This window comes from Lytechinus variegatus, chromosome 19 (assembly GCF_018143015.1).
Source record: "Lytechinus variegatus isolate NC3 chromosome 19, Lvar_3.0, whole genome shotgun sequence".
In the NCBI taxonomy this organism is placed as follows: Eukaryota; Metazoa; Echinodermata; class Echinoidea; order Temnopleuroida; family Toxopneustidae; genus Lytechinus; species Lytechinus variegatus.
The window spans coordinates 7806768-7819324 of NC_054758.1; the positions used below are offsets into that span (position 1 = coordinate 7806768).

At 36.0% G+C, this 12557-nt stretch overlaps 1 protein-coding gene across 1 annotated transcript; it reads left to right on the plus strand.

The window, feature by feature from the left end:
• Window positions 1-9517: 9517 nt before the first annotated feature.
• On the plus strand, window positions 9518-11485 carry LOC121405945 (octopamine receptor beta-2R-like). The gene has a single exon (XM_041596935.1). It carries the CDS (start codon window positions 9943-9945, stop codon window positions 10972-10974), a length of 1032 nt encoding a protein of 343 aa, XP_041452869.1. The 5' UTR covers window positions 9518-9942; the 3' UTR covers window positions 10975-11485.
• Window positions 11486-12557: the final 1072 nt, after the last annotated feature.

The window sequence follows — 12557 nt, forward strand, 5'->3', positions numbered from 1 at the left end:
CAGTGCACCAGACGGACGGAGGCCGAATACTCCGAATGTGATCTCTCTGCATAGATGCAGTACATGTCTGTGTACCGTAACTCACCCAGCGCCCGTTACCTTCAACACGTAAAACGTAAAGCTGTAATGAGCCAAAATAGGTCCATGAATGAGCTGAAGAGTTGGAGGAGTTACCATGGAAATCGAAAATAGGTCTGATGGGTTGAAAGTGGCTGGATGCTTGTTTTGTTTGTTTGTCTTTTATTTTGCTCTGTTTGTTTTTGTGTTTTTTTTTCATTTGGCTAGCTTAGATCTATAACTCCGCATATATTTCACTTCATCTCGTTTCATATCGGCGGAAGCCCAAAAAATTAGAGGGGGTCTACCTGAAATTTTTATGGACACAAGTAAACAAATTTGACAAGCGAAAAAAAAAAGGTCATCAACCTAAATTTTAGGGGGGCAAGATACATTTGAGGGGATCCACCAGAATTTAGGGGGCGAAGCAGGAAACAAAATTGACAAGCAAAAAAAAAGGTTATCAACTAAAATTCTAACCCCCCCCCCTCACCTCAATTTTTTGGGGGACCTGTCCCCCCCCCCCCCGCTTCCGCCGCTTATGTCTCGTTTACTTTTTGATGAAAAAGTTGTGCAAGTAATAAAGTAGGACAGTAGAAAGACCCCCCCCCCCCTCTAAAAAAGGAAGGAAGGTCGAGCCAAAGAAAACACAGAAACATTAAGGAGAGAAGGAAGAACAAAAATGATAACAGGAGGTTTGTAAATAAAATAAAAATGGGGAATAGGCCTAATTTGATTTGTTTTTTGTAGAAATAAAAACGCTCAAAATAATGTCCTGTTTTAGGTCCGATCCACACGCGCAGAAAGGGGGGGGGGGGGCTTGGGGCTCTGCACCCCTCCATATATATATATATATATATATATATATAATCATATAATGTTTGGAGAGAAAAATTTAAGGAAAAGGAGAGGGAAAATGGTTACAGTCAGGCGCGGCTCTAAACTAAACGTTTGGGGGTGGACTGCCGGGAAACTGGTTTGTGTTGTTCATCACCAGGCGTCTTTTTTTTCTTTTCTTTTAAGAGCGATATTTAAAAAACTGTGAAAGTTTGAACGTAAAAAGGTATATAGAACATGGCATGAGATGGGGTTTAAATGCAGTGGCGTAACAGGAGGGAGCAGGGTGCAAGCTGCATGCCCCCCCCCCCCCCCTTGGCGTATTTCACCGCGAAAATACAACAAAAAAATATGGGAAAAGGAGAAAAGGGAGAAAGAAAGAAAGAAAGAAAGGAAGGAAGGAAGGAAGGAAGGAAGGAAGGAAAGGAAAGGAAAGGAAAGGAAAGGAAAGGAAAGGAAAGGAAAGGAAAGGAAAGGAAAGGAAAGGAAAGGAAAGGAAAGGAAAGGAAAGGGGGAAGGGAAAGGGTGAAAAGAAAGGGAAAGGAACATAAATAGAGAAAATGGAAGGAAAGTGGGAAAGTACGAAATATCCAGAAATACTAGCATGATAAGCAAGAGAGATATAAAATCAAAAGATAATTATGACTCAATTGCACATGCCAGAATGGCGGGAAAATGGGAGAAAGAGGCAAAAAGAAACGGGAAATAAAGGTAGAGCCAAAAGCTAAATTGAAAAATCAGAATATGAAGAAAAGAGACAAGAACAAAAAAGCTTTTATTAAAACACGACAGGGCTGCCGAGAATTAAAAAATATAAAGAACGGGAAGAAAGGTGGATCGCATATAATAGGCGTGCTAAATTTTATGCAATAATGGTCGCAATTAGGACAAAAGATACTTATTAGCCAAGTTGTATCATGGATCTATCCATGGTTATACAGTGCGTATCAAAAAAAAGTTTACACTTTGAAAAAGCCATGGGAATTAACAATATACAACATGTGGGTAATTTTTTTCACATATAATTATGGGTCTGGGTCTCATATATCCAATGACAGTAAAAATTTTGACAGAATGTTACACTTGAGTGAGCACTGTCCATTTTTGTAAAGCTGGCAGAAATCTGTTTGCGCAGAAATGCTTGTTTTCACGCTGTGTCAAGGGGAAAGGGCGAAATCAAACTTACCCTGCGAAGCATTTCTCATAAATTTCCCTAGCACTTTTAGCCAATTGACATAAAACGGATACATTCAAGCATTTTGTAACAATTTTGCCGCCCAAATTTGAAATTTCAACACTTAGTAAGCACAACCTTTACCCTTTTTGTGCCAGCTGGATCTGAGGACATAACTGAATCTGAACAAAAGTTTATATCAGACATCTCCAGCATTTTCACTAAGTTTTTATCATTTAAAGTTGGTTTACATTTGATTTTTCATTTAATACTTGTTTCTCCACACTTTTCCCAAGCTTGGCAACGCTTCACAAAATGAAAATCAAGCCTAAGCCATGTAAATGGCTAGTGGTGCAAATATTCGAATTTTCTGCTGTCCCGGTCCGCCGGCTTTCGGCGGGAGCCTCGGGGCTCTCCGCAGCGACTCTGGTTGCATTCTCGGAGGAATCGATGCGTTAATGAATTTCGCAAGCGTCCCTGCAGTGAATTTGAGAACTACCCAGATTCTGCATCGCTAACACAATCTTTAATCATTGCAATGTTTTGGGCCTTTTTTTATATTTTGCCTCTAGTTTTTCCACTGACGTATATTTACGCAAAGATTTTTTTTTTGTATGTATATTCATATGAATTTTTCTTGTAGTGCTTCAAGTTCAGCATATGTTTGCTGATATCTTGCTTTAAACTGTTAGTAACTCTGCAATAGGCCTATATTTGTGCCTTATTGAGTATTATGCGGCTTTTTTTCTGGGGGCATAATTTTCCTCACTCGGGCCAACTATTTTTATTTCTTTTAAAATTGGAACATGGGGTATATAGTGTCTGTAACCACTCATGTGTATATTGCGTTCATTCAATGCTGAATTTGTTGCAGATCTGCAAGCATATGTAAGTTATGGGTTCTTTCTCTTCTTTTTAACCATCCGATCTGACTGCAGAATCTTCTTTGCTTTTGTTTTGTATACACATATCACGACATGTATTTGCGGATAGACCACTAGAATGCATTTATCGATCTTTTTTATTCTACACATCACACAGGCTTAAGTCCTGCTTCTTGCTTTGCTTTTTTTAAATTACTACTTAGCTGTCTCCATTTGATATGACCTCGTTTTGTTATTTTTTTGTGTTTTTTTTATATAGATTTCATCAGGAGAGACGGACGCAGTATGATTTTTTTTTCTGTCCTTGCCTTATTTTGCTTACTTGCGTTCTTGTTGATATTTGTTGCTTGTTTGTTTACATTAGGTCTATTTTTAGTAATTCACTAAGGACCAGTTAAGTTTGTTTTGTTTTCATTTTTATTTCTCTTTCTCATCACCTTTATTTCCAACCCCCCACTCCAAATTTTGCACTGCACGAGGTCAATTCCCCTGCTTTATTTCTGTTCTTTTACTCCTCTTCTATTGCCTTTTCACTGACACACATTTTTTCTTCTCTTCTACACATACTCGGGAACAGGCACGTCGCACAGTGTATTGTTTCCTTTAGGTTCCATTTAACCACCATCTCCCCTGCTTATGACGGATTTTTCTAGGTTTCCATTTAGCTCTTTAAATAACGAAGACTTGTTGTCTCTCTCGGCACAACATGGCGTTACTCGCACACTAGATAATCATGATAACTCCAACTATGATGCGCACATACAGAATTTTATGGACAACAATACATCCGATCTTAATTACAACTTGGATGCAAATGATCACTTCGGACAGCTCGCTACATCACATTATTTCACAGAACAACATTTCAAATCATACATTACATCAGATAACACTGGCGAAAGTTTTTTTCTTCTCCATTTTAATATCAGAAGTGCCAGTAAAAACTTTGATAAACTTAGACTTTTTCTAGATAATAACCGGTTTCCGAAAACTTCATTTATTGGTTTAACCGAAACATGGTTCTCTGATAACCCATGTTCCCTCTTCACACTCCCTGATTTTGATTTAATTGTTAACAATAGAACACTAAGACCTGGGGGTGGCGTCGCTCTTTACATACCGCAACAATACGACCATACTCTTATAGCTAACATGACCATATCAAACGACGTTCTAGAAACCTTATTTGTTGAAGTCACAAACCCCAAAGGTAAAAACTTAGTATTTGGTGTTTTTTATAGACCCCCTCAATCTAATATTAATACTTTTTTAGAATCTCTTAATGAAATTTTATCAAATCCTGTTTTGAAAAATAAAGATTGCTTTTTTATGGGTGACTTTAATATTAACTTAGTAGATTGTAATTCAAACAGCACCTCACATGAGTTTCTTGAAATGTTTCTTTCATATTCTTTTTTACCGCTTATCACTAAACCGACAAGAGTGACAGATAACTCGGCCACTTTAATTGATAATATTTTTAGTAATATAACTCAACAAATTCCCAAAGCCGGTATTATCCTTAGTGACATTACTGATCACTTTCCAATTTTTGCTAAATTATCTACAAATAAAATTATCATGAAAGAAACATTCAATACTCCATTTCGTAAGATAACTGATGACAACATTAACAATCTAATTAATACTTTAAATACAACAGACTGGTCAACTGTTTTTGAATCCACAGACGTTGATGACGCATATAACTTTTTTATTTCCAAATTAACCTCTTCTCTAGATACTCACGTTCCTTTTACCACTAACAGAAAATCGAATTATAAAAAGGTTCCACTCCACCCTTGGATTACTAAATCACTTTTGAGATCAATCAACCGAAAGAACAACCTTTACTATAAATACATAACTAAACAAAGTAACGAATCTCGCTTTAAATATACTTCATACAAAAACACACTTACTACTTTATTACGCATTGCAAAAAGAGAATATTATACCTCCCAACTCAATTTGTGCAAAAACGATATGAGGAACACATGGAAAATTATTAATGGAGCATTAAATAAAAACAAAAAAAGTACTTCTATAACAAAAATAAAAGTAAACAATACAATTACCGACGACAACATCTCAATAGCACAAGAATTTAATTCATATTTTTCAAATATTGGTAACAATCTGGCAAGCAAAGTCCCTCAAACTCATAAATCTTTCAACAGTTTTCTTGACAACCCAAATCCAAACTCTATATTTTTTAATCCTACTAACACAAGAGAAATTATTAATATTGTTAATAATGTACAGACCAAGAAAAGCCCAGGTTTCGATGGTATTCCTAATTTCCTACTTAAAAAAATTATTTTAACTATCGTCGATCCTCTGGTCCACATATTTAATGTTTCTATGAACACAGGGAAGGTACCTAACCTAATGAAAATAGCCAAAGTCATCCCCCTTTACAAAAAAGGTGATAATCAGCTTGTTTCTAATTACCGTCCTATTTCATTGCTCACTTCGTTATCTAAAATTCTCGAAAAACTTATACATACTCGTACAACTACGTTCTTTAATAAATACAATACTTTTTCGAACTCGCAATTTGGTTTCCGCGAAAATCATAGCACCTCGCATGCAATTTTGACTTTTATTAATAAAATTACTTCTTCCATAGATAAAGGTTGTCATACTGTTGGTATTTTCCTGGACTTCTCCAAGGCCTTCGATACCATTAACCACGAAATACTTCTTCATAAACTTTCTTTTTATGGTATCAGGGGGAAGGCCTTGGAGTGGTTCAAGAGCTACCTAACAGACAGGTCTCAATTTGTGTCAGTCAACAACGTTGTTTCTTCTACTCTTCCCATTACATGTGGAGTACCACAGGGTAGTTTATTAGGTCCTCTTCTTTTTATTACATATATTAATGACATTAAAAAAAAGTTCTAATTTACTAACATTTGTATTGTTTGCTGACGATTCGAACATTTTCTTTTCTCATGATAACCTAAACCAACTTGTAAGAATTGTAAACTCAGAACTTATACATGTCACTGACTGGATTAAAGCGAATAAACTATCACTTAACTTACAAAAGACGAATTTTATGCTTTTTAGTAACAGAATAAATACAATACCTGATAACATAATTTTTGATAACACTGTTCTTGAAAATGTTTCAGAGACCAGATTTTTGGGGGTTACTATTGATAATAAGCTATCATGGAAACCACACATCAATAATATTTGCAAAACAATTTCAAGAAACATCGGAATTATCAACAAACTCAAATATTTTCTCCCATCTCACACTTTACTTACACTGTATCATACATTAATATTACCATACATTAATTATGGCATTTTGGCATGGGGTTGTGCGACCCAAACACAATTACAAAGAATACTGTTGCTGCAGAAGAAGGCTCTTAGAATAAGTTTTCAAACCCAATTCAGATCACACACAGATATACTATTCTTCCAAAATAATATTCTTAAAGTGAGCGATTTATATCTTTTCCAACTCGCTCAATTTATGTATAAACTAAACAAAGATGATCTCCCAACAATTTTTTCAGATATGTTCTGTAAAAACTCCTCTATACACGATTACCCAACCAGACAACGTAACTGTTATCACCTTCCCCCTACCCGTACTATATTAGCGAAAAACTCTTTTATCTTTTTTGGACCTGTGTACTGGAATTAACTGCCCAACGACTTTAAAGAATCTACAAACCTTAATATTTTCAAACGCAAACTTAAAAAGATGCTCATTTGTCAATACTCCACACCAACAAGTCAAGCTAACACATAACCTAAAACTACATAATAACTTAACCTTTAAAATTTGTCAAACATTACTTATAAAAACAACACTACAACATGATACAATACATTACGACCTGTGCACCTGCCATGTTTCCTCTTTTCATTTGCACTTTTTATTTGCACCTCCCTTATCTCCCTCTTTCTTTCCTTTGCCACTTTACCCTCCCTATTATAATTTTGTAAGTCCTTTTTTGTGTGTTACCAGTCACTGTAATTATTATTATTTGATCTACTTTCTCTTATTTTTTGTCGCTTATTGGTTTTATTTTGACATTTTGTGGATAACTTGTTTTAAGTTTGTCTTCTGCGTCCGTCTCGATTTTTGTATATAGTTGTATATATAGTTTGTTTATAATTAGCATTGAAACTAAGTTTAGGGGCTTGCCTTCTTTACAAGCTTTTGCTTTTCTTGGCAAGTCCCTCCGTTCATTTCTTGTTTCTGTTCATTGATAAAATTACTGCAACAAATTGTAGTTTTGTTTAATTTATATTCAACATTTGTTACGAAATGTCATTGATTTGTCTGTAATATCTATTATATTGAATATGTATTGTTACTTTGATTGTATTTTGAAAAAAAAAAATTGTTGAACGGAAATAAATCTAAATCTAAATCTAAAATCTAAATCACAGCTCAGTGTAAAGCAAATATCGTCACGATGGACTCGGTGTGTGGGGGAGTGGGGTGGGGCGCAATGCACTCTTCGAAGTGTTTGGGCAAGGAAATAAGTTTAAAAAGGTAAAAGATATCTTCAAATCAATTTTACTAACTAATTTCCACGTGTTCTTCATGATTAAGGTCTACTTTTATTCGCATAACTATTTCAAATTTCTGCGCAAATCATTTTTCACCAACTTTTCAAAAGTAAGTGGTGCTCGCTCAAGCGGAAATATTTTTCGACAGTTATATCGTCATTTGCTTAAATGGATCTGTACCAATGCTAAAATGTGGGAAAATCGTCAGGATATTACAAATATATAATTTTACAGGATTTTTTTCTAAGTGTAAACTTTTTTTTGATACGCACTGTATATCCCTCTATGTCGACCATAACCTGCTAACGTACAAAAAGCCTCTTCATGTTTACTTTGGCTAAATTTTCAAAGCTATTATTACATAATTAGAATTTAATTTCAAAATCTTTTTTATAAAAGGCCAATTTTTTCTGGCTCGCTTCGCTTTCTGGCGACTTTTTACAAACTTTACCACAATTGCTATGTTGCGCTGCTTCAAAATATTTCGTTTATTATCCGCAACTGCTTTGAAGTCATTGCGTTGTGTATGTACCCGCAGATTGATAATAAAGTGGCCATCTGCAACGGTTTGAAAATATTATAACGAGGTTTCGGGGGCTCCACTCCGGACCAGTGACGTCACCAAGAGCCGAGGGAGAACCGGAAGGCATTTGACCCAATAAGTTTGGTCCCCACTTCCCACCCCCCTTCCGAAATTTTGAAAAATAAAAAAAAGATGTGTAGTTAATGTTGTCATAAGCATCCTACTAAATCTGCAAAGTTCTCCAAAATAGCTGTTCGTTCTTTAAATTTTGAAATTTTTATCATCCATTCACTTGTAGCTCCCAACAATATAGTGTCAAAATAAATCTTTCATAAGCAGGCCATTATAAACAAATTAAAATGTCGCTCGTAGTAACAGTACTGTTGACTGAGATAATGAATTATCTTTTCACATGGGGCATCAAAATCCATTGTTCAATATGCCTCTCGCGAACAGAGTTTTCATTTATTCGTTTTAAGCGTATTCATAATTTCCATAAATCAATTATTTTCAGCTCGCGCTACGCGTTCGCATCAATTGTTTAGCTAGATAGCCATCCAGTTCATGATAACAAAAAGGGCTTATCTCAGGATATCAAACATTTTCAGCTCGCGCTTCGCGCTCGCATTATTCATTTGGTGAATCTTCATGATCCAATACAAACAGCTAGTCCTTAAGTCAGTAGTGCCTACATTGAAAAAATAGCTCAAGCTTCTCGCTCGAATTTGTGAAATAGGCACCTCCCCCAATGTTCTTTTGCCTTCCCCTAGGTTTAAAATCCTCCTGCCGCCACTGTCCCGGAACTAATTCGCAAAGCACTGAACAAGTACATAAAATAAAAGTTAAAAGGAAATGAAGATGTATAAGATGTGATGTTATTTTCGGAATGCCTTGTGCAGTGATCCAGCCAAATTTTTATCTCCATCGATATTGTGCCCCTCAATCCCTCAATTATCATCTTTAGATATGATAATATATCTAAATATATATTTATATATATATATATATATATATATTTAGATATATGTTCATATCTAAAGATGATATATATATATATATATATATATATATATGTGGGTGGATGTGTGTGTGAGAGTGTTTGTGTGTGTATTTGGCTGGAACATTACACCGCATGCTATGGGACTTCAAACGTTTTTTTTTTTCATTTTATGGTGCATGGGTGATTAAAAAAACGAATTTAATGACACGTAAAAATAATAAAGAAGTGCTACCTTATTGTCCTAAAGTTTTATTTCCGTCATACTAATCAATACATTTGATTTGAAAATAATCCTACCTATAATTTACACTAATGGATGCAATAAATAAACATGCACGTCACAAGTACATACTTAAAGCTCTGACACCTTCAACGAAGTGAAAAGGAGAAAAGAAAAACAGAAGAACATAAATATCGAGGTTATTAGACTACCAGCATCATTACCATCGACACGTTATTCCAATGGAAGAGCCGAGTATCATGATATCATTCTCTAACGCTGTTTGCTGGCACCATGCATTTCAAGTTCGTACTGCTGCATATACTATCATTAGGTTAGAACCTGGCAGCTTAGAGGTTAACAAAGAATTACTCTGGCAAGACGCTCATATAATATGTATTATTATGAGGCCCACGTCGATTCTCAATGGTTCTTCTCGTTCCCTCCTGGGAAAACAAATTATTTTGGCATTTCGCTGCCGTCGTCATTCTCATCTATTTAGATAAGGGGATATTGGATGTAGTTGACTTCAACCGCCTCACTTCTGAAGTGATCTATTGAGGTGCCGCAACAGAGATTATAGTCGAGAATATATGGCGTATTAATTGGACCGAAATATCAACAGCTAGAAGCTGCGTAATACGGTGCAGGATAATAACACCTAGAGTTTTATGAATTGCGTTCAGATGACATTTGATAAAGATGCAGGATCATAATTTTACCGATGATGTATTCGATGAAAATCATGGAGCTTCTCCTCTTCGCTACATATTGGTCACCGTCTTCTATATACCTTGTATGATCATAACTTTCATCGGGAATATATTCGTCCTAATGGCATATGGAAGGGATAGGAGAATTCGAGAAAGCATAACCCATGCCTATATCCTCAACCTGGCTTTTGCAGATCTCCTGGTTGGTATCGTTTTGTTGATCAACGCAGAAATATTTTACACAAGAACATGGAGTTTGGGCGGTTGGATGTGCATTTTAGCGTGGGTCTTGGACTACTCTGCAACGACTGTCTCGATGTTGACGATCATTGCTATAAGCGTCGACAGGTGTCTTATGGTACAGAACCCACTACGGCATCGTTCAAGACAAACCTTCAAAAAGGTAGCCATCATTTGCAGTATTCTGTGGATAATCTGCATAGCTTCACATGCAACCCTTGCCCTAACATTCTCTTCCGGAACTGGCTTCCTCCACGACGAAGAAAGAATCGCCTCCTGTGACCTTGGCTATGGGAACAATGTTGCCATTATCTCGGTGATGTTCGTGATAGGGTACTTACTGCCCGGCCTCAGCGTCTTTTGTCTCAATCTGAAAGTCTACTCCAAACTAAAGAGACGCTCAAGTACCTTCCAGACTACGCTAACTCTTGACCCGCTGGGTTCCAGAGAACTGCCTATAGGCGGTCGTCAACACCGCCGGACCAGCTCGGTTAGATATAATGACATGCGGATACACAGGAGCAGCACAACAAGTCAAGCACAACATCAAAAGTTCGCAAGGTTCCTGACACTTCTCCTGATAGTCTTTGTGTTATGTTGGTCTCCATTCTACATCTACCATTGCTATATATTTGTGACTTCAGCAGGAAACTACAGCGCAGTGGTAGATAATGTCGCCGCTCTTATTCTTTGGTCGAATTCCGCCATCAATCCATTCCTTTATGCTTTCACCAATGTCTTATTCAAGGAGAATTTCATGAATTTTCTGAGATGCAAGTAAGGTGATTCTCATAAGGAGCAAGTGATTTTATCCAGATGAATTATTTTTATTGTGGAATCGAAGAATTGATTTTTATTTGATTTTATTGTTTTCTTCTGCATTTATATCATTCGTATAATGCATTTTTCCATAACATAAAATAACTAAATTTCATTCGTAGATTTGGAGATAAGTTTTGACGTAGAATACTGTAATTATGTTTTAATGCATTTGCTTTGTTATGACTGTATATTGTCCTTCATGAATTTTTGTAAATTGACCCTTCCAGCTTGTGCTGCTGGTTATTTTTATGTGCATACCAATAAATAAATAAATAAAATATTGAAGAAGTGTTTTGGGCATGAATAATAGAGAAAATATAGCTACAAGTACCAAATTATGACAAACAAACATTATTGCAGATCAGGAGAAGGATTTTCATCATAGATTGCTTGAAAGAAAGCAATGTGGAGCGTTGTGGCCCAGTGGATAAGTCTTCTGACTTTGAAACAGAGGGTCGTAGGTTCGAATCCCAGCCATGGCGTAGTTTCCTTCAGCAAGAAATTTATCCACACTGTGCTGCACTCGACCCAGGTGAGGTGAATGGGTACCCGGCAGGATTAATTCCTTGAATGCATGAGCGCTGAGAGGCAGCTCAAGCTAAAGCCGGGGTAATAATAATAACAACGCGCCTCGGAATAGAATATTTCTAGATAGATGGCGCTATATAAATGCCTATTATTATTATTAAGAAAGATGACACCCCCAGATTTAAAACTCATATTGATAATACCTTTATACAGCAGAAACGTTCTAACTATGCCAGTGTTTTTTTTTTCGTCTTAGGCATATCGTATGCTGTGATTGAGATATTTCAACTTGAAGCAATTCTTGAATGCACCCCCAGAAGTTTTTATCAACCTATTGGTTAGTCTATGGACCTACCAAATTATTGTTCGTCAACAGATATCCATATATGTTTTCCATCGTGCTTAACATCATCTGCTTGTATGTAGTAGGTTGGGGCCCGTTTCGTAAAACTTGTTATAATAACAAATTTGCAATAACATATGCAGTTTAGAGCTGTACTAAATCATCGTGCGTTTTGTATTATAATTCTATACAAAACGGATCCTAGACTAATATTTCTTTTCATTCAACTTGCACAATATTGTACAGTCATACATTTATGACAGTTTGTCCCAGAAAACTTAGAGAACCCGTTTTCATTTTAGACAAAGATATCACATGGTTTTAATTACAAATCTGATTAATAAGGGAAATCTTTTCTCTGATCAAAACCTGTCAGATACGATTTGCACAGAAACTCATCTACAATTTCTTTTTATCAATCTCATTTAGAAGTACAATAAAGGAAGCAGAACACAAGAGAAATGTCAGTGAACAATTCCTTTAACGCAAGATCGTCATAATTTATCCTTGACGAATGTTTTTTAAATCTTTCTTTTTTGTGCTACGCAAATCTTACATTTCAATTTCAGAGTCATCTGCCACGTGTTTTTAACTCTACGATGGTGTCAATAATCCATTTATCTAAAACAGTCTAAGTTGTAAAAACAAATGTATGGGTCTCGTGGTCTTTT